We start from the raw sequence: 18,421 nt of genomic DNA, 5'->3' as shown, positions 1-18,421 counted from the left end.
TTTTTAAGAAGACAGTGAGACTACAGAAATGCCTAAGCATTTTCTTCCAAAAGACCCAAACGATCTTGTTAACCACTGTTTGAAAGCTTATATCTATGAAAATGATAGTCTATCCCTTCTAGAGAAAGAGAAAGTAATTTTCAACAATAGACATGATCTGAAAAAAGTCTCCTTAATTAGTGGTGGTGGTTCAGGTCATGAACCAGGGTGGATTGGCTTTGTTGGATCAGGTATGTTAACAGCTTCAGCACAAGGTGATATTTTTGCAAGTCCAAACTATAAAAATATCAAGTCAGCCGAGAAGGCTACACATTCAGAGGCTGGTACTATATTTCTTATTACAAACTATACAGGGGACAATCTTTATTTTGGTATGGCAGCCCAAGAGCTTATTTCAAAGTTCGGTGAATCAAAAATTAGGTTGCTTCGTACTACTGATGATGTAGCTGTCAGCAGAACGACTGGGAAACTTGTTGGTCGCCGAACGTTGGCCGGTTGTATCTTTATTATGAAGATTTTAGGTGCAGCAAGTGAAAAGGGATATAACATTGAACAAATCTATAATTTAGGTATTTCTGCTAACAAGTGCATTGCTTCTGTCAATGCTGGGTTAGATCACACGCATATTCCTGGGCATGCAAACAACGCAGATTATGGTAAATTAGAAGAGAACCAAATAGAAATTGGCCTTGGTATACACAATGAGCCCGGTGTGATGAAGACGAAGAGTATACCTTCCAACGAAGAACTCATACCTGATTTATTAAAGCTAATTCTTGATAAAAATGACAAAGACAGAGGCTTTTTAGACTATGAAGATAATGACCAATTTATCCTACTATTCAATAATCTTGGTGGTTTACCTGTTATAGAGGAAAAGGCCTTATTATATTGTACTATAAAGAATCTTGCTGATTCTTATAATATAACGCCGTCTAGGGTTTATTCTGGATCTTATATAACATCTATTAATGCTCCAATTTTCACAATCTCATTGTTCAATGTTACAAAAGCTGCTAATACCGATTTTACTGAACTAAACATTTTTGATCTCTTCGACGCTCCTACAGAAGCGACTAACTTTCCGAAGAGTCACTACGTTCTGTCTCAAATTTTAAATCCTGAAAGTAGAATTATTGATAATTTCCAAGGGTACGAAGAGCTTGATGAAAGCATAGACATTCAGCGGGATATTATGTATGATTCGTCTGTGCTCGAAAGAATTATTCGTACGGCAGCACAGAATATAATTGATAAAGAGCCAGAAATAACTGACTGGGACACTAAGATGGGAGATGGAGATTGTGGAACTACCTTAGAAACTGGTGCAAGGGCAATTATTAAATCATTAGACAATGGTGTGGCCAAAAGTGGATCATTAAGAAATGTTCTTCATGCTATTCTTAAAGTCTTAAAAGACGATATGGGCGGCACTTTAGGTGCCATTCTTTTTATTTTCATGAAGGCATTTATCAATAAACTTGAAAGTAATCTTAATGACAATATCAGCAGCGATAATAATGATATCATTGCTATCGCTTTAGATCATGGGATTGATACTTTAGGCGAATTTACAAAAGCAAGAGAAGGTCATAGAACAGTTATGGATGTTTTAATCCCGTTTTGTCGTTCATTTTCTGAATATAAGAATATTCATTCAGCAGTTGAAGCAGCAAGAAAGGCAGCAGAGGGTACCAGAAGGCTTCGACCAAAGTTAGGCCGTGCCACATATGTAGGTGGAGTGTCAGAGAAAACTGAATTTCCACCAGATCCTGGTGCCTATGGGGTGTATGAGATACTTGCTGCATTAAGCGAATAGTATATGATATCATAAAGGTAACTGCAGATTCAATACGATAAATTAATGAACAATGCTTCTTTCCAAGCTTTGTATTTTTCCGTTCTAATTCTCTGTTCTGAAAAAATATACATTACTTTAGAAAACGTTACAGTATTATTAAAAGCAATCGAAGTCTCACTAAAAAATCTGTTCACTTTATAACGAGCACTAGTTTCACAAAGAGCATTTCAAAGATTGAGTAGGAAAAATTCGAACTGTGACTGCTATACAATAGTAAAGAACGTAACTAGCGAGCCATTATCAGAGATCTTGAACTCGGCGAGTAGTTAACCCATGGACATCGAGAAGTTATTCAGCCTTCTCTCGATGGATCATGGTAGAGCCTGTCGTCATGAGCTGTAATATAGTAGGTACTGTTCCACATATATATAGGTTTCTATTTCTGGCTTTGAAAGTCTCGAACACCAAAGACAGATGTTACATCAACCACTTGTAACTAATCCAGGAACAATGATATCATCCTTTTCGGGTACAAACTACGAATATCGGTAGGAACTTCCGAAACCCCATCTTTCAAGGCCAATCAGTTAACATACTCAGGGGCTCATTGTCAAAGCCATTCAAACTATCCTTAACAACAATGGCCTCAGTAGAAGTGAGAACGATGTGTGGTATCGGTAAAAGGAATAATTTCCGACCAACGTGTTCAAGAAACCGGATAAAGCCTGATAATAGAATAGTAGTGAAATCTCTCATCTTACAGTATACACTTTCAAGTTTTGCTTACTTGATTTGAATTACTATAAGAGTGAAATATTTCATGAGATTCTGTAATATGAAGATATTGCCGAGCTGCATATTGCAGCATATCAACCAAGTTAACGATATCATATAGCGCAATTTATTAAATGATGTCATCAACTTCTTGTTAGCTATTGAATTAAAATAAACAAAAGCGTAATCCGGCTTTTGTGATTATAGCGCCATTTAAAATTTTTCAAATGTCTCAAAAAGCCACAACAGCGGATTTGTTATTGAAAAATGGCACTCTCAGGGGAATTTAATGATCTTACACTATAGTTAGATTTGCAGCATTTATTTCCGTCCCATTTTCTTCATTCGGCCTATAGACTCTAATAACTCTCGGATTTATGACTCTTTAAATTTATTTTTTTCTCTTGAACTGTGTTGTACACTAATTCATTTCGAGGAAGATTTTTATTCTGGGCATTATGTGATCTGGTTGAAAAGGACCATTGGATCAAGAAGAGTTTAACCAATTTTCTCCTGTATTGGGAAGAGGCTTTAATCAATTTCAAAATGTTAGAGCGAGGCATAGGACATTTTTTATCTTGGGCCAGAGAAAACGGTGCGTTTTTAGATTCTAGAATAGAGTTCCAATATAGCAAACAAAAAGGATATTCGGCACTCATACATGATTTCCTGAGTGGTGAAGAATTGATAAAGGTACCTAAACAGATGGTTATTGGGCCTCACCTAAAAGAACAATATTTGCCTGGGATTAATTATGCACATTCAGATTCTTATTTCACCAATAATGAAATGACAATCTTGTTAATATCAAAATTAGCGTTCGATACGTCGCTTAATGATAACCGCTTCAAACAGTATTTTGAAATCGTGCCTAAAGATTTCAATATCCCCTATTTTTGGAATTCAAACGAAATTGATTTGGTGAATGGAACCGATCTTGAATTAATTTTCAAAACGAATTTCAGTAAGCTAGTTACTGAATGGCATGAACTTATGGAGCAGCTTATTCAAGATTCACTGGAGGAAAAGTTCAAGCAGCAAATATTACAAGATATGAAGTTTTACGACGATAATATTGCTGGAATATCTTTAAACTATCATGGTGAATTATATGAATATTTGAATTGCGAAAACGAGTCTTGGACAAGCTTCAGAAATTATCTTTGGTCGTATAGTATTTTAACTTCAAGAGGTCTCCCATATATCTTATTGAAAAATGAGATAACCAGGGATGATATACAGAAGGCAATATTAGTACCAATAATTGACCTCTTGAATCATAAGAATGATTATAAAGTAAAATGGAATGGGCTTAAAGAGTCAAAAGGAAGTCATGTCTCGTTTCAAAGTTTCGAAGAGGGAGATAAATTTGGTGAATTATATAATAACTATGGTAATAAATCAAATCTTCAACTTTTACTTGGCTATGGTTTTGTGTCTGAAAACAACAAATATGATGAGACAAGTATTTCCTTAAAAGTGGACTCACAAGAACTCATTAAAGAAGCATTGAGATATAAAATTTTGATGAATCAAAATAATGATAACAATGCAGATATTAGGTACTTGAAGGATGGAATTAATTTTAAAATTACTGCTGATGAAGACTTACCTAGTAATTTAGTCAATTTTTTTGCTATTTTAAGGCAAATGAAATTTGAAAGACATGTCGGAATATCGCTAAGAATGCAACTCAATGGCACCGCTCATTTAAAACAAGTTATTGAAGGAAAAATCCTACTTTTGAAAAGAAACTTTGTATTGGGGCCTCAAGTTAAAAGTGGTGTCCATGAAGTAGTTAAAGTCTACAGAAACGAGCAAAGAAAGCTTTTTCAGAATACCTTAGAGTCTTTGCTAAAATATGAAAAAACCCTCTTAGCTGATAATAAGGCTCATTTGCTCTCATTGAAGACTATATTAAAAAATGATGTATCTTTCAAATCTTCTTTGATCAAGATTTTTAAGGTATCTTCTTATGAAGAAATATTAAAAAAAAAAATTGTGAATGATGTTGTTCTTCTATGGATTGTAACACTTTCCAAAGAGAAAGTCTCCCTGCGCAATCCATATTTCAATACCCTGATAAGAAATCAAATAAACTATATCTATTCACAGATTGAAGAAGTTTCTGAAGCAATCGATGTTAACGACGAAGATGTAGATGAGTATAAACCAAAAGTTTCTACATATATATCCGATATATTACAAATTTGGCCCGATATGTTCAAGAATAAAATACACTTTATCCGGCGATATGTAATTGCTGATACAGTTTTTGACAGGCTTAGTTATTCAAGGCCAACTAATGGAGAATTATTTATTGTTCAAAAAGTCGAAGCTTTTGCATAATTAGATTTCTTTCAATAGCTCTCATAACAGGAAAATGCTAGTCTTCATTATAAGATTTTGATAATATAATCTTGTATTTTTGTTGGCAATTTCCTTCACGAATTAATGGATGTAATTCATGTAGACGTAAACTATCCAATACAGAATCCATATTTACCAAATATCATTTTCGTTATAATATTTCTGCTTAATTTTTATTTTAATTTCAATATCGATTTTAATACATGATTTATCTAATTTCTAAATATCATATAATCATCTGACTTCTAAACAGTTTTAGGCTAAGGTTGAATTTTCCATTATTTTACGAAGAAATCAAATAGGATGGTAGATTTCAATGAGCAATATAATATAGATATAATCTTAAAAAAATCAGTGTGTATGTTTTAAGACAATTTTGGGATTTTGGGATTGTTGAAGTAAATTCTCAGAAGTAGCATACATTGTCATGTCAGTTTCAGGTTCAGTTAATTAGTTAATCAGTTTCAGTATTATAATATATAGGATGGAACCCCTTTTGAATGTAATTTAGTTTTTCTTATTCCTTTATTATTAATATATTCAAAAGCATACATTTTAGGTCCACCTATTAACATATAATCTAATATATAATTTACTTAATCTCTATATAAATTTCTGTATTTCAGGAGATCCAGAGACCTCTTTATATAGTCCAATATTTCCACAAGAATAGGAGTACGCTTCCCGTTGTTTCCAGGTAAACGGCCAATGGGAAGGCAGATTTATTAAATCTACGAGGCTTGTTATCTGTATTTATCATTCAAGATAAGGAGCTATCCAATGACAGCTCATTATACACGTGAACAATTACAGATAAGCTTATCGTTATCATTTGAACAATAAACCTTGTAGATATGGTATTGTATTCTAATAAAATAATCCGAATAACAATGTTTCGCAGCCGCTTTATATGATTTCTCAATTTATTCTGACTTCGCATAAAATATACTAAGATATTTCAACACCTTCTAGATTTACTTGGCTGACTGTTAAAAAGCAGTTGGGGACTGTTATTGCAAAAGCTAGTTCTGCTATTGAACCTGCGGTTGCTGGTGCTGTGCTTGCACTTCTGAAAGTGCCTCCGCGCAAAATCATGATTCAGTCCAAATTGGTTTGCTTTAAATGTGGTGGCATTGGCCACAAATCTAATGTGTGTCCTTCTGTTAGTGATGCTGACTATCGGAAACCGAGACATACTACTGGTCGTGGTTCATCTGGACTGGATGATGAATTCCGCACTCAGAATCGACTATCTGTGCATGGTAATGTATGGGTGGCTTCCACATCGCGTGTCCCCGATGGATTCTACCTTGATTCTGGTGCGACTCTTCATGTTACGTGCCAGAAGGAGCTATTACATGATTTTTCTGATAGTTCTGGGTCAATTACTGGTCTTGACTCGGGAACCCTGTTTGAAATTGCTGGGAAAGGAATCCTTAACTTTCTGTTGCCTGATGGTTCTTTCCTTACTCTCACTGATGTCCAATATGTTCCTTCCTGTGATCGAAACCTTATTTCGATCTCTAAAGCCACGCTGCATGGTGCGCTGTTCCGTTTTCTGCACGATGCAGTCCATGAATCTCGCTTAGGTCTTTAAAGTCGCTACTCTCGTTGGACCTGAATATGATCGTCTTTATAAGTTCTTATTATCACCTAAGCCTGCTTCAATGCCCTCTGGTCGTATTTTGAATGCGACATTCAGTGCACATTGTCGTCTTGGACATCCCAGTGCTAATGTTGAAAGCTATGTTGGAAAGCATAACGCTTCCTATCGTAAGGCTGGTGCTTCCAAATCTACTGACTCTGAAAGTATGTGTGAAGCGTGTGCTCGTGGCAAGGCTACGCATTCCCTTCCAAAGAAATCAACTACTGGGAGTAGTCCTGTTCGGGCTCCACTAGAACTTGTTCATTCTGACGTGTGTGGTCCCTTTTCTCAACCCAGTTTGACCGATGACCGGTATTTTGTCGTTATTGTTGACGATTATACTCGGTATATGACGGTGTATCCGATTGCAACAAAGGCTGCTGTTCCTGTGTGTATTTCTGAGTTTATTTTGAAGGCGGAACGTTTCTTCCACAATCGTGGTGGATATCGTGTAGTAACACTTCGTTCTGATAATGGTGGTGAGTACATGTCTTCTCGTTTTGACAAGTATCTTGCCGATCGTGGTATTACTCACCAAACTACGGTTCCGTATAATAGTCATCAAAATGGTGTTAGTGAACGTGCTATTCGTACTCTAACAGAGAAAGCTCGTGTCATGATGTTTGCAGCTAATGCGCCACTCTGTTTGTGGGCTGAGGCTATTAGTTGTGCTGCTTTTCTTATTAATCGGTTACCCTCACGCTCTATTAACAATGGTATTCCATACAAACGTTGGAACAAAAGGCTTCCTGTGTTAGATGGTTTACGCCCGTTTGGATGTTTAGCGTATGCGTACATTCCTGAATCTGTACGTTCTTCAAAATTGTCACCTCGTTCTATTCGAGGAGTTATGGTTGGGTATGCACCTACCCAACATGCGTACCGGATCTTTGATCTCGATTCCGGTACAGTTGTTGTTAGTAATAATGTAAAGTTCGATGAATTTGCGTTTCCCTTCCAGTCTGCCGAGAAAGTTCCTCGCAACTTTTCTGAATCGAAGCCTTCGGCGTCGTCTGTGTCTTCGTTCTTTTCGGCACCTGGTGTTCTGGCTACACTTGAATTGCCTGATACTGCTATGGATGTTGATCAAGTTGATCTGGATACTTTGATGACTGAATCTACTCCAATGTCGATGCTGGGTACTTCTGTACATGAATTATCCCCAGCACATAATGGCCTGAACTCTGACGAGACTGCTGTGGTACCTTCATTGGATATTGAGATGAGTGATCCTGACATGCCTTCCCTTGAACTGTTTAAGCAAATCGCTCATCTGGACAATCAATCTTCGTCCAATGCTATTACAGATTGTCCTTCTGAGTCTTGTCGTCAAATAAATGTCGCTCTGTCTGAGTCTTCATCGCCTGTCTCTTCTCCTGCTGTTGTTGAGCCTTCTTCGCCTCCTGTGGTTTCCAAAACCAACCCTCGTTCCCTTATTGAATATATTTCTGATTCTGAAGCTTCACTTTCAGGGGAGGACTACAAAATTTCTTACTATGAACATCATCATGATAATTTTGATTTTTCAGACGATAAGGACTATGTTGAAAATCCTGTAAGAAAAAGAAAGGCTAGTACTGAAAAACTGCGTAGAAGATCAGAAGTATCGTCAGAAGATGAAACTGAACCTTCTAAGAAACAGAAGCATGAGGATCTGCATAAAAGTTCCTCTATTAACTCAGATACCTCGCTTGTTGTCAGAGGATCTGCGTATTTTATGTCGCATGCATATGTTGTTAGTACCAAGAAAGATGGTATACCAATAACATACAAGCAAGCTATGCTGAGTGCTGAATGTGAAAAATGGAAAATTGCAATGGATAGCGAGATGAGCGCTCACTATTCAAATAACACATGGAATTTAGTGGATTTGCCTAAGGATAGAAAGGCGATAGGCAACAGATGGGTATTTACCAAAAAGGATGATGGTAGATACAAAGCTAGACTAGTAGCACAGGGATTTAGTCAGGTTCCAGGGGAAGACTACTTGACGACGTTCAGTCCTGTGATCAGATATGAGTCTGTGAAGCTACTTCTAGCATTCAGTGCTGTTGATCAGAGAGTAATTCACCAGATGGATGTTGATACCGCATTTTTGAACGGTACTGTAGAAGAAACACTTTATATGAAACAGCCTGTAGGTTTTGTAGATGAAGCTGAACCAGAGAAGGTGTGCAAGTTGGAGAAATCGTTGTACGGATTGAAACAGGCACCAATATGTTGGAATACTACAATAATGAAATTTCTCACTGAACATGGATTCAAAAGGATTGAGAGTGAACTAGGACTATATATTAAGGATGATATAATTCTAGGATTGTACGTGGATGATATACTCATCTCAGGAAAGGATACTATTGAGATTGAAAAAGTAAAGAAACTTCTCTCGCTGAGGTTCAAAATGAAGGATTTAGGAATAGCAAGGAAGTTTCTAGGAATAAATATCGAGCAAAGAACAGATGGAATAAGTATCTGCCTCAATGACTATATTGAAAAGATTCTAGAGGAATTTAATATGAGAGACGCTAACTCTGTTGCAACTCCGTCGATAGTTGGTCAAGACTTACACAAAACTGATGATTCACCAGAATGTGATGCAAGTAACTATCGTTCATTGGTCGGTAAGCTATTATTTGCTGTTGAAATATATTAGTATATTTTATGCGAAGTCAGAATAAATTGAGAAATCATGTAAAGCGGCTGCAAATTCTTTTATATCTCAATAGAACCAGAATGCCGTTTGGCTTTCTATTGTTATACCATAAAGATTACGCCCGCCTTATGATTGTTGAAGCTATCATTGGATAGCAGTTTTTCTTGGAAGAAAGGCACTGATAAAATGCCTTTCGGTTTCCATATATCTGCCTTCCCATTCGCTGTTTACCTGGAAACAACGGGAAGCGTATTCCTATTCTTGTGCAAATATTGGACTATATAAAGAGGTCTTTGGACCTCCTTGAATACAGAATATATATAGAGATTAAGTAAATTATATATTATAATTGACACTGACTAACTGATTAACTGACTGACTGATTACCTAACCTGATACTGACCTGATAATGTATGCTACTTTCGAGAATTTACTTCAACAGGTTATGAGCCACTTTTTGGACTTTGATGTTACGGAGCAGGATAAGCTCCGTGGTATTGATAACTACAAACTTTGGGCTGCTATGGTAAAGTCCAGACTGCTGGACCTTGACTGCCACTTAGATCTGTATCTAAGTAATGTGGATATTCCTGGTGTTAGTGAGTTTACTGACACTGAACGGAATGTGATTAGACTTAAGTTTGATCTGATCCTTGACAAGCTTTTGAAAAAGTGCATTACGTCTGCTGTTTATGCGACGTACTGTACTAAACGTGGTTTACGTGGACTTAATTTATGGCATGCTCTATTCCGCGACTTTGGAACTATTTCTGTTAAGCAGCATTTAGAGCTTCATTCCACGTTAACCCGTCAGCTTTTTGATTCTACTGTATCGCTTGCTGCTAAGATTCAACTTCTTGAAGATGCTGACCTGGACCTTCTTCCTTTGGATGAAGGCCAGCGGATTCTCTTCTTTCACAGTTGTGTTAATAACAGCACTGTTAAGAACGTTATTATTCGTCTTGACGAATACGTTCCCTCCCGTCTTAATTGGCTTGCATTGAAAGACGGGATCTCTGAGATTCTTCACGAGACAAGTTCCCCCGTGTCCGATGAGTCTAGTATGGCTCTTGTGGTCCTGCAGCGAAACCCTCGAAGAATTATGATCAAGTCTAAGTTGACTTGTTTCAAATGTGGTGGCATTGGCCACAAACTGAATGTCTGTCCCTCCCGGAGTGATGACGAGTATTGGAATCTGCAACCACCGAAGCCGACGAATAAGCCCAATTATTTTGTGACATATACTGAGGAGAAACCCAGCGTCTCTCCCACCAAGGCTGTATGTGGGCTTAGTTACTTGGTCCCCAAACCTAGTCAGCACACTGCTGCCTATGTTGACACCGGTCACCAGTCGTCTTCTGCCTCGGTATCTCATGGTTGTGTTGAAATATATTAGTATATTTTATGCGAAGTCAGAATAAATTGAGAAATCATGTAAAGCGGCTGCAAATTCTTTTATATCTCAATAGAACCAGAATGCCGTTTGGCTTTCTATTGTTATACCATAAAGATTACGCCCGCCTTATGATTGTTGAAGCTATCATTGGATAGCAGTTTTTCTTGGAAGAAAGGCACTGATAAAATGCCTTTCGGTTTCCATATATCTGCCTTCCCATTCGCTGTTTACCTGGAAACAACGGGAAGCGTACTCCTATTCTTGTGCAAATATTGGACTATATAAAGAGGTCTTTGGACCTCCTTGAATACAGAATTTATATAGAGATTAAGTAAATTATATATTATAATTGACACTGACTAACTGATTAACTGACTGACTGATTACCTAACCTGATACTGACCTGATAATGTATGCTACTTTCGAGAATTTACTTCAACAGGTTATGAGCCACTTTTTGGACTTTGATGTTACGGAGCAGGATAAGCTCCGTGGTATTGATAACTACAAACTTTGGGCTGCTATGGTAAAGTCCAGACTGCTGGACCTTGACTGCCACTTAGATCTGTATCTAAGTAATGTGGATATTCCTGGTGTTAGTGAGTTTACTGACACTGAACGGAATGTGATTAGACTTAAGTTTGATCTGATCCTTGACAAGCTTTTGAAAAAGTGCATTACGTCTGCTGTTTATGCGACGTACTGTACTAAACGTGGTTTACGTGGACTTAATTTATGGCATGCTCTATTCCGCGACTTTGGAACTATTTCTGTTAAGCAGCATTTAGAGCTTCATTCCACGTTAACCCGTCAGCTTTTTGATTCTACTGTATCGCTTGCTGCTAAGATTCAACTTCTTGAAGATGCTGACCTGGACCTTCTTCCTTTGGATGAAGGCCAGCGGATTCTCTTCTTTCACAGTTGTGTTAATAACAGCACTGTTAAGAACGTTATTATTCGTCTTGACGAATACGTTCCCTCCCGTCTTAATTGGCTTGCATTGAAAGACGGGATCTCTGAGATTCTTCACGAGACAAGTTCCCCCGTGTCCGATGAGTCTAGTATGGCTCTTGTGGTCCTGCAGCGAAACCCTCGAAGAATTATGATCAAGTCTAAGTTGACTTGTTTCAAATGTGGTGGCATTGGCCACAAACTGAATGTCTGTCCCTCTCGAAGTGACGACGAGTATTGGAATCTGCCACCACCCAAGCCTCTGCAACCACCGAAGCCGACGAATAAGCCCAATTATTTTGTGACATATACTGAGGAGAAACCAAGCGTCTCTCCCACCAATGCTGTATGTGGGCTTAGTTACTTGGTCCCCAAACCTAGTCAGCACACTGCTGCCTATGTTGACACCGGTCACCAGACGTCTTCTGCCTCGGTATCTCATGGTTGTGCAGCTGCTACTGATAGCCATAGTGATGTCTTCCTTCTTGATACTGGTGCGTCTGTTCATATTACGCATCAGAAGGACTTACTCCATGATTTTAATCCTGATAACTCTGGTACAATTGCTGGACTTGACCCTGCTACCACGTTCAAGATCCTTGGTACTGGAACATTGAAATTTACGTTACCTGATGGTTCCATACTCCCCGTTGAGGATGTACAGTATGTTCCTTCCTGCGGTCGTAATTTAATCTCGGTTAGCCGTGCATCTAAAGGAGGTTCAACATTCCACCTTCTACCCAATGGTATCGTTGACCTTCGTTTAGGCCTTCAGGTTGCTGCTCTTACGAAGGATGATCTTTATCAATTTTCACTCCCATGCTTGCCTGCTCATAATGTATCAGCTGGCACTGCGTTTACTGCTACAATGGATGCCCATTCTCGTCTTGGTCATCCAAGTCGTAAGGTTGCGCAACGCATTGGCACCTTATGTCCTTCGTATGCTGCTGCTTTGAAGTCGGAATCGAAGGATTCCCTTTGTGAGTCGTGTATTCGTGCGAAGGCTACGCACGCTCTCCCTAAAACGTCGACCACTTCCGGTCGCACTGTGAAGACTCCGTTGGAGCTTGTCCACTCTGATGTCTGTGGACCGTTTTCCCAGCCGAGTTTAACCAAAGACTCATATTATGTTGTCTTTGTTGATGATTACACTCACTATATGGCAGTGTATCCTGTTAAACAAAAATCTGATGTATATGAGTGTGCGCGCTCATATTTTCTTCAGTCTGAACGATTCTTTCATAATCGTGGTGGCTACAAGCCGGTTACTTTTCGCACCGATAATGGTGGTGAGTATATGTCGTCCCAATTGCAGCAATTTCTTAAAGCTCAAGGGATCACTCACCAAACCACTGTTGCGTACAATAGTCATCAGAATGGCGTCAGTGAACGAGCCATTCGTACGATCAATGAAAAATGTCGTGCCATGATGTTTCATGCATCCACGCCCCTGTGTTTTTGGGCCGAAGCTGTAGCGTGTGCTACTTATCTTCTTAATAGATTACCGTCGACTGCTATTGATAAGCAATATCCCTATCAACGGTGGTATAAGAGTCATGCCCAGTGGGACCATTTGCGCCCATTTGGATGCATGGCGTATGCTCTTATTCCACAACAATTGAGATCGTCGAGGTTATCTCCTCGGTCTATTCGAGGTGTTATGCTTGGCTATGCCCAATCACAACATGCATATCGTATTTTCGATCTCGACTCTGGCAAAGTTGCTGTTAGTAATAATGTGAAGTTTGACGAATTTGTGTTTCCGTTTCAAACTATGACTAACATTCCCCGGGATATTGCCTCTATAGGCTCGCTGTCGTCGTCGCTGTCTTCTTTTTCATCCATTCCCGGGATTCGAGCTACTGCTGAGCTCCCCGGTACTCTTATGTCGCCACCTGTGCTGGATGTCGACATGTCTGATATTGAATCTGATTTTTCGTCCCATGATTCTATGGTCCCTCAGGATCTTGCGTCTCCTGTCGATGGGCCATCTAAGGATATCGTGGGCCCACCTTCTCGTGGTTCGCTGTCGTCCTCTCCTGGTATTACCACCACTCCTAGAGTGGTTGAACCGTTGTCCCCTCTCGTAACGCAAGAGGTGTCTCGTCCTCGTATCGAGTACATTTCTGACTCAGAAGCTTCGGTTCCAGGGGAAGATTATGCTACTTCTTTCTATGAACGTCATCACGATAACTTTGATAAGTCTGATGATGAGGATTATGTTGATGAACCTGTGAGGAGAAGAAGAGCTATTACTATGCCTGATAGACTGCGTAGAAGATCAGAAGTATCGTCGGATGGAGAAACTGAACCTTCTAAGAAACTGAAATACGAAACACTGCATACTGAATCAGACTCCTCGCTTGTTGTCAGAGGATCTGGTTATTTCATGTCACACGCCTATGTTGTTAGTACCAAGAAAAATGGTGTACCAGTAACATACAAACAGGCAATGCTGAGTGACGAAGCTGAAAAATGGAAAATCGCCATGGATAGTGAGATGAGTGCTCACTACTCAAATAATACATGGGATTTAGTACTGTTGCCTAAGGATAGAAAGGCAATAGGCAACATATGGGTATTTACCAAGAAAGATGATGGTAGATACAAGGCTAGACTAGTAGCACAGGGCTTCAGTCAGGTTCCAGGGGAAGATTACTTGGATACCTTCAGTCCTGTGATCAGATATGAATCTGTGAAGCTACTTCTAGCATTCAGTGCTGTTGATAATAGAGTTGTCCATCAGATGGATGTAGATACCGCATTTTTGAACGGTACTGTTGAGGAAACACTCTATATGAAACAGCCTGTTGGATTTATTAATGAGAATGAACCAGAGAAAGTCTGTAAGTTGAACAAATCGTTGTATGGATTGAAACAAGCACCGATATGTTGGAATACTACAATTTCAGATTTTCTTGCTGAACATAGGTTCAACCGAATTGACACTGAGTTAGGCATATACGTTCGAGGGAACATAATTATTGGCCTCTATGTTGATGATATCCTTATATCAGGAAAGGATATGAAGGAAATTGAAGATGTAAAGAAAATGCTCGCACTGAAGTTTAAAATGAAAGACTTAGGGGTTGCGAAGAAGTTTCTAGGAATTAATATTGCACAGGATACCAATGGTATCAAGATATGTCTCTATGACTACATTGGAAAGGTCTTGCAGGACTTTGAAATGACTGATGCAAACACGGTGACAACTCCGACATTGGCCGGAGAGGACTTACACAAGGACAACACAGAAGAATGTGATGCCACCAGGTACCGCTCTCTAGTAGGAAAGCTATTATTTGCATCTACTACTGTTCGAACAGATATTGCATACGCTGTTGGGATACTTAGTAGACACCTAGCCAAACCCTCTGAGATGCATATGAAATGTGCCAAACATGTCCTCAGATATCTTAAAGGAACCCAAGATATCGGCCACCATTATACTGGAGACAGCTCATTGGATATATATTGTGATAGTGACTGGGCTAGTGACAAGAGCGACAGGAAATCAATTACAGGATACATTGTTAGATATGGAGGAGCTCCAATCTCGTGGAAAAGCAAGAAACAGACTACAGTGGCAATGTCGACCACTGAAGCTGAGTATCTTGCATTGGGTGAGGCTACCAAAGAAGCGCTATGGATCATAATGTTGTTTGACGAGATGCGTGTGCCATTACAATTACCCATTTCGATCCACGAAGATGATAACTCATGTATACTCCTTGCAGAGCACCCTGTATTTCACCTGCGCACTAAGCATATTGACATACGCCATCATTTCATAAGAGAGCATATAATAAAGAAACAAATTAAACTTTGTCAGATTAGCACCCATACACAAATTGCGGACATGCTTACAAAAGGATTAAATAAGATTAAGTTCCAGGACTTGAGAAGTCTTGCTGGAATGACAAGAATTAGGATTAAGGGGAAGTGTTGAAATATATTAGTATATTTTATGCGAAGTCAGAATAAATTGAGAAATCATGTAAAGCGGCTGCAAATTCTTTTATATCTCAATAGAACCAGAATGCCGTTTGGCTTTCTATTGTTATACCATAAAGATTACGCCCGCCTTATGATTGTTGAAGCTATCATTGGATAGTAGTTTTTCTTGGAAGAAAGGCACTGATAAAATGCCTTTCGGTTTCCATATATCTGCCTTCCCATTCGCTGTTTACCTGGAAACAACGGGAAGCGTACTCCTATTCTTGTGGAAATATTGGACTATATAAAGAGGTCTTTGGACCTCCTTGAATACAGAATTTATATAGAGATTAAGTAAATTATATATTATAATTGACACTGACTAACTGATTAACTGACTGACTGATTACCTAACCTGATACTGACCTGATAATGTATGCTACTTTCGAGAATTTACTTCAACAACACTGTCATATAATGAGTATAATCATCAACAATAACCACAAAATACCGATCATCGGTCAAACTGGGTTGAGAAAAGGGTCCACATACGTCAGAATGCACAAGTTCTAATGGAGCCTGAACAGTGATACTGTCAGAAGTTGATTTCTTAGGAAGAGACCGCGTAGCTTTTCCACGAGCACACGCTTCACAGATATCTTTAGATTGAGCAGATTTGGAATTCGCAGCCTCAGCATAGGTTGCATAGTGTTTTCCAAGCCTATTTTCAACAGTAGCACTAGGATGTCCGAGACGAGAATGTGAATTGAAAGTAGCATTCAAAATACGACCCGACGTCGTGGGATCGGCTTTAGGCGGCAAAAGAAACTTATAAAGTTGATCATTCTCAGGACCAATAAGGGTGCCAACTTTAAGACCTAAGCGAGATTCATGAACTGAATTGGACAGAAAACAGAACAGCGCGCCACGACGAGTCGCTTTGGAAACCGAAATAAGGTTTCGATCACAAGTTGGAACATAGTGCACATCACTAAGAGTAAGAGGGGAACCATCCGGCAACAGGAAATGAAGGTCTCCTTTACCAATAATTTCAAACGATGTGTCCGAAGCAAGACCAGTAACAGATCCAGAGATAGCAGAGAAATCATGTAATAGCTCCTTCTGGTGCGTAACATGAAGAGTAGCACCCGAATCAAGATAGAAGCCATCAGAAAACGTGGAAGTGGAAGTGGAAGCAACCCAAAGCTTCCCACGAACCGGACGAGGGGGCAGCGATTGATATTCATCATCAGCAGTAATATGATTAGGAGGAGGTTTCAGTTTCCTGTAATCAACATCATCAACAGAGGGACACACGTTGGACTTGTGGCCAATGCCACCACATTTAAAACTGTTGAAATATATTAGTATATTTTATGCGAAGTCAGAATAAATTGAGAAATCATGTAAAGCGGCTGCTGTTGAAATATCTTAGTATATTTTATGCGAAGTCAGAATTAATTGAGAGTTTATATAAACTGGCTGCGAAACATTGTTATTCTGATTATTTTATTTGAATACAATACCATATCTACAAGGCTCATTGTTCAAATGATAACGATAAGCTTATCTGTAATTGTTCAAGTGTATAATGAGTTATCATTGGATAGCTCCTTATCTTGAATGATAAATACAGATAACAAGCCTCGTAGATCTAATGAATCTGCCTTCCCATTGGCCGTTTACCTGGAAACAACGGGAAGCGTACTCCTATTCTTGTGGAAATACTGGACTATATAAAGAGGTCTCTGGACCTCCTGAAATACAGAATCTATATAGAGATTAAGTAAATTATATATTATAATTGACACTGACTAACTGATTAACTGACTGACTGATTACCTAACCTGATACTGACCTGATAATGTATGCTACTTTCGAGAATTTACTTCAACAGGTTATGAGCCACTTTTTGGACTTTGATGTTACGGAGCAGGATAAGCTCCGTGGTATTGATAACTACAAACTTTGGGCTGCTATGGTAAAGTCCAGACTGCTGGACCTTGACTGCCACTTAGATCTGTATCTAAGTAATGTGGATATTCCTGGTGTTAGTGAGTTTACTGACACTGAACGGAATGTGATTAGACTTAAGTTTGATCTGATCCTTGACAAGCTTTTGAAAAAGTGCATTACGTCGGCTGTTTATGCGACGTACTGTACTAAACGTGGTTTACGTGGACTTAATTTATGGCATGCTCTATTCCGCGACTTTGGAACTATTTCTGTTAAGCAGCATTTAGAGCTTCATTCCACGTTAACCCGTCAGCTTTTTGATTCTACTGTATCGCTTGCTGCTAAGATTCAACTTCTTGAAGATGCTGACCTGGACCTTCTTCCTTTGGATGAAGGCCAGCGGATTCTCTTCTTTCACAGTTGTGTTAATAACAGCACTGTTAAGAACGTTATTATTCGTCTTGACGAATACGTTCCCTCCCGTCTTAATTGGCTTGCATTGAAAGACGGGATCTCTGAGATTCTTCACGAGACAAGTTCCCCCGTGTCCGATGAGTCTAGTATGGCTCTTGTGGTCCTGCAGCGCAACCCTCGAAGAATTATGATCAAGTCTAAGTTGACTTGTTTCAAATGTGGTGGCATTGGCCACAAACTGAATATCTGTCCCTCTCGAAGTGACGACGAGTATTGGAATCTGTCACCACCCAAGTCTCTGCAACCACCGAAGCCGACGAATAAGCCCAATTATTTTGTGACATATACTGAGGAGAAACCCAGCGTCTCTCCCACCAATGCTGTATGTGGGCTTAGTTACTTGGTCCCCAAACCTAGTCAGCACACTGCTGCCTATGTTGAACCCGGTCACCAAACGTCTTCTGCCTCGGTATCTCATGGTTGTGCAGCTGCTACTGATAGCCATAATGATGTCTTTCCTTCTTG

At 39.1% G+C, this 18,421-nt stretch overlaps 3 protein-coding genes across 3 annotated transcripts, besides 5 other annotated features; all 3 read left to right on the top strand. All coding sequences in view use genetic code 12, as the record gives it.

The window, feature by feature from the left end:
- Positions 1–28: 28 nt before the first annotated feature.
- On the top strand, positions 29–1,819 carry DEHA2B12892g (DEHA2B12892p; the record flags this gene model as incomplete). Its single annotated transcript, XM_457505.1, has 1 exon — positions 29–1,819. The coding sequence occupies one exon, from the start codon at positions 29–31 to the stop codon at positions 1,817–1,819; it is 1,791 nt and encodes a 596-aa protein (XP_457505.2).
- Positions 1,820–3,121: 1,302 nt separating this feature from the next.
- Positions 3,122–4,924, top strand: DEHA2B12870g (DEHA2B12870p; the record flags this gene model as incomplete). The annotated part of the gene is made up of 1 exon (XM_002770071.1): positions 3,122–4,924. The coding sequence occupies one exon, from the start codon at positions 3,122–3,124 to the stop codon at positions 4,922–4,924; it is 1,803 nt and encodes a 600-aa protein (XP_002770117.1).
- Positions 4,925–5,336: 412 nt separating this feature from the next.
- Positions 5,337–5,909: a long terminal repeat (solo LTR of Debaryomyces hansenii Tdh5 retrotransposon).
- Positions 5,910–6,240: 331 nt separating this feature from the next.
- Positions 6,241–9,227: a mobile genetic element (relic of Debaryomyces hansenii Tdh5 retrotransposon).
- Positions 9,228–10,623: a mobile genetic element (relic of Debaryomyces hansenii Tdh5 retrotransposon).
- Positions 10,624–15,990: a mobile genetic element (Debaryomyces hansenii Tdh5 retrotransposon).
- Positions 11,049–15,539, top strand: DEHA2B12787g (DEHA2B12787p; the record flags this gene model as incomplete). Its single annotated transcript, XM_002770070.1, has 1 exon — positions 11,049–15,539. One exon carries the CDS (start codon positions 11,049–11,051, stop codon positions 15,537–15,539), a length of 4,491 nt encoding a protein of 1,496 aa, XP_002770116.1.
- A 955-nt stretch (positions 15,991–16,945) lies between the features above and the next one.
- Positions 16,946–18,421: part of a mobile genetic element (relic of Debaryomyces hansenii Tdh5 retrotransposon) that runs on past the window's edge.

This window comes from Debaryomyces hansenii, assembly GCF_000006445.2.
Source record: "Debaryomyces hansenii CBS767 chromosome B complete sequence".
In the NCBI taxonomy this organism is placed as follows: domain Eukaryota; kingdom Fungi; phylum Ascomycota; class Pichiomycetes; order Serinales; family Debaryomycetaceae; genus Debaryomyces; species Debaryomyces hansenii.
Note: the sequence above shows the minus strand (reverse complement) of the source record. Positions and strands in the feature narration are given on the sequence as shown.